This window comes from Engraulis encrasicolus, chromosome 17, assembly GCF_034702125.1.
Source record: "Engraulis encrasicolus isolate BLACKSEA-1 chromosome 17, IST_EnEncr_1.0, whole genome shotgun sequence".
Lineage (NCBI taxonomy): Eukaryota > Metazoa > Chordata > Actinopteri > Clupeiformes > Engraulidae > Engraulis > Engraulis encrasicolus.
The window spans coordinates 18,766,615-18,769,114 of record NC_085873.1 but is presented as its reverse complement, the minus strand read 5'-3'; the positions used below and the strand labels follow the sequence as shown (position 1 = coordinate 18,769,114).

Here is a 2,500-nt window from a genome sequence, read left to right as displayed (position 1 = left end):
CACTTTTTGCTTTTTGAATAGGCACGACACAGCTCAATCGTAAAGCAAAAAGTGGCGGCCGAGTCGCGCTGTGTCGAGCTGTAGGCCTACCAGAAAACCAGCAGTGGAGTAGTTGCTGGATAAGCAGAGACAACATTGATGATTGCTGCACTACTGTTGTATAAAGGTTAATGTTACGCACACTCTTGTTGTATAATGATAATAATGGTGAAAAGAATCTTGAAGCATTTGCAGCATCTAAAAAAAAACAAGTAATAAGAATTTTGATGTCATTTTTCATTCCAGTGCTCAAGTACAAGAGCGGGCAGCAGGATGTGTGGGAATATTGTGTGGTATTGTTTAACTACTGTGCAGTATTGTTTAATTACTGTGCAGTGTTGTTTAATTCTTGGATAAGCTAAGACGTCATTGATGACTGTTGCACTACTGTTGTATAATGGTTAGCATGAGACATACACTAATGTTGTATAATGGTTAACGTGATATACACTAATGTTGTATAAGTGTTACAATGGTAAACGTAATGTACTCTCCTGTGGTGTAATGGTTACAATGTGTATAGGCCTACTGATTAACGTGACGTATGGTACGGTTGTCTAATGGTTGATGGTGAGCGTAACACACCAACATTGTTGATTGTTTTGCTGTTGGCGACAAATGTAATGACCTTTTTCATTCATTCATTCATTGTGTTATTGCTGTACAACATGTTATTCAGTTATACTGTTTCGAATACAGAAATAAACTCCATTTGATCTGATCTGATAATGTTGGACTAACGTCTGTATCTCTTTCTGTCTCCTGGGGTGCATTTCTCTAAGTCGTAGTTGCTAACTATGTTAGCTACTTTGCTGTTTGCAATGCAATTTCTCATTGACAATTACCTAATTGCCTAACTAGCTAACAACTACATTTTCGAGAAAAGTACCCCTGACGCTGGTCATAATGTTGGTTCTGTCAACCCCTTTATTTATTTCTGTCTCCTGTGCTAACGTTCCCGTGTGTTTCATTCGGTCTCCTGTGCTAACGTCCCTCTGTGTATTTCTTTCTGTCGTCCTGCAGTTCAGCTGGTGAAGTCTTCAGATGTTGGTCGCCACAATCTGCTCTACATCAAGGAAATCGGCCATGGCTGGTTTGGAAAGGTACATCTGTTACATTACATGACATTGCAGGACAACACATTATATTAGGCTACATTACAACAAATTGATTACATTATGCTACACTACACTACACTACACTACTTAACATCAGATTACACTACACAACATTATACTACACTACACTACATTACATTACAATACATTACATTACATTACAATTAGCATTTATATATTGATATTGAAATCAGCTGGTTTGGAAAGGTAAATCCTTTACATTACATCACATTGCATTACATTACATTATGATATAGCATTTAGCTGGTTTGGAAAGGTAAATCTATCACGTTACATTATATTATGATATAGCATTTAGCTGGTTTGGAAAGGTAACTCAATTATACATTACATTATATTACGTTATGATATAGCATTTAGCTGGTTTGTGAAGGTTAATCCTACACTCCTCCTTCCAGTGTTGTTGACTGCCGTTTTTTATTTTTATTTTATTTTTTTATTTGTTTTTTTTGTTTTTCAATTTGTTTGTGCTGATTTGTGTAAAAAGGAAAATGCAAACAAATGCAAGATTTTATTCATTTAATTACCTCGAGTAGTTATTCGAATCTCAGGCAGCTACAGTTGTATTTTCAGTATTTAGAGTCTGTGAAGTCCAGTGTTCAAATGCTCGTATGCAGGTGTGCTGCCTAGAGAAGACAATGTCTCAAAAACTGTTGTTTTTTTTCTTGCTAGGTTTGTTTTCGTTGCATTGTGAAATTGTCTCCTCAGGGAAATCCTGAAGGTGTTAGCGGGTCAGAGTCAGAGTCGGTCTCGCTGGCAAATCGGCAGCATTCTGTCAAGCCAGCCATGTTAGGGCTTTACTGAAAGCAGCCTACTCTCTCGCTTCATCTCTCTCCTCTTTCCTCTCTCTGTCTCTCTCTTTCTCTCTCTTTCCCTCTCTCTCTTTCTCTCCATCTCTATTTCTATCTCTATCCTCTCTGTTTCTCTCTCTGTCCCCCGCTCTCTCTCTCTTTCATTCTTTCCCTCTCTCTCCTTCTCTCTCCTGCTGTGAGAAGCCAAGGGCTCCTTCTAAGATGGCCGACATGGCACATTACCTGAGTCGCTCTGATTCCCGGCATCCCACCGCTGCTTTCTTCTCCTCTTCCCTCCTCTTCCCTCCTCTTCCCTCCTTCCCCTTCCCCTTCCTTCTTTCCTTCATTGGCTTTGAAACGCTGATCGCTGTATTTGGGGGGAGAAGGAGGATGGGGTTGGGTAGGATTGGGTAAGGGCTCTGTGGAGCTGGGCTGGGGTTAGGGGGGAGGGAGTCTAGGGGGGTATGGGGACTGGAGGCCTAGGGGTGATGGTGGGGGGGGGGGGGGGGGGTAAGGGTGGGTATGGGGTAA

The 2,500-nt window shown here is 40.8% G+C and overlaps 1 protein-coding gene across 1 annotated transcript in view; it reads left to right on the top strand.

The window, feature by feature from the left end:
* aatkb (apoptosis-associated tyrosine kinase b) overlaps positions 1–2,500 on the top strand; it is a 72,028-nt gene that overhangs the window by 38,980 nt on the left and 30,548 nt on the right. The window contains exon 7 of the mRNA XM_063221485.1: positions 1,063–1,142. Coding sequence (XP_063077555.1) covers positions 1,063–1,142 — 80 coding nt within the window. The remainder of the gene's footprint in view (positions 1–1,062; positions 1,143–2,500) is intronic.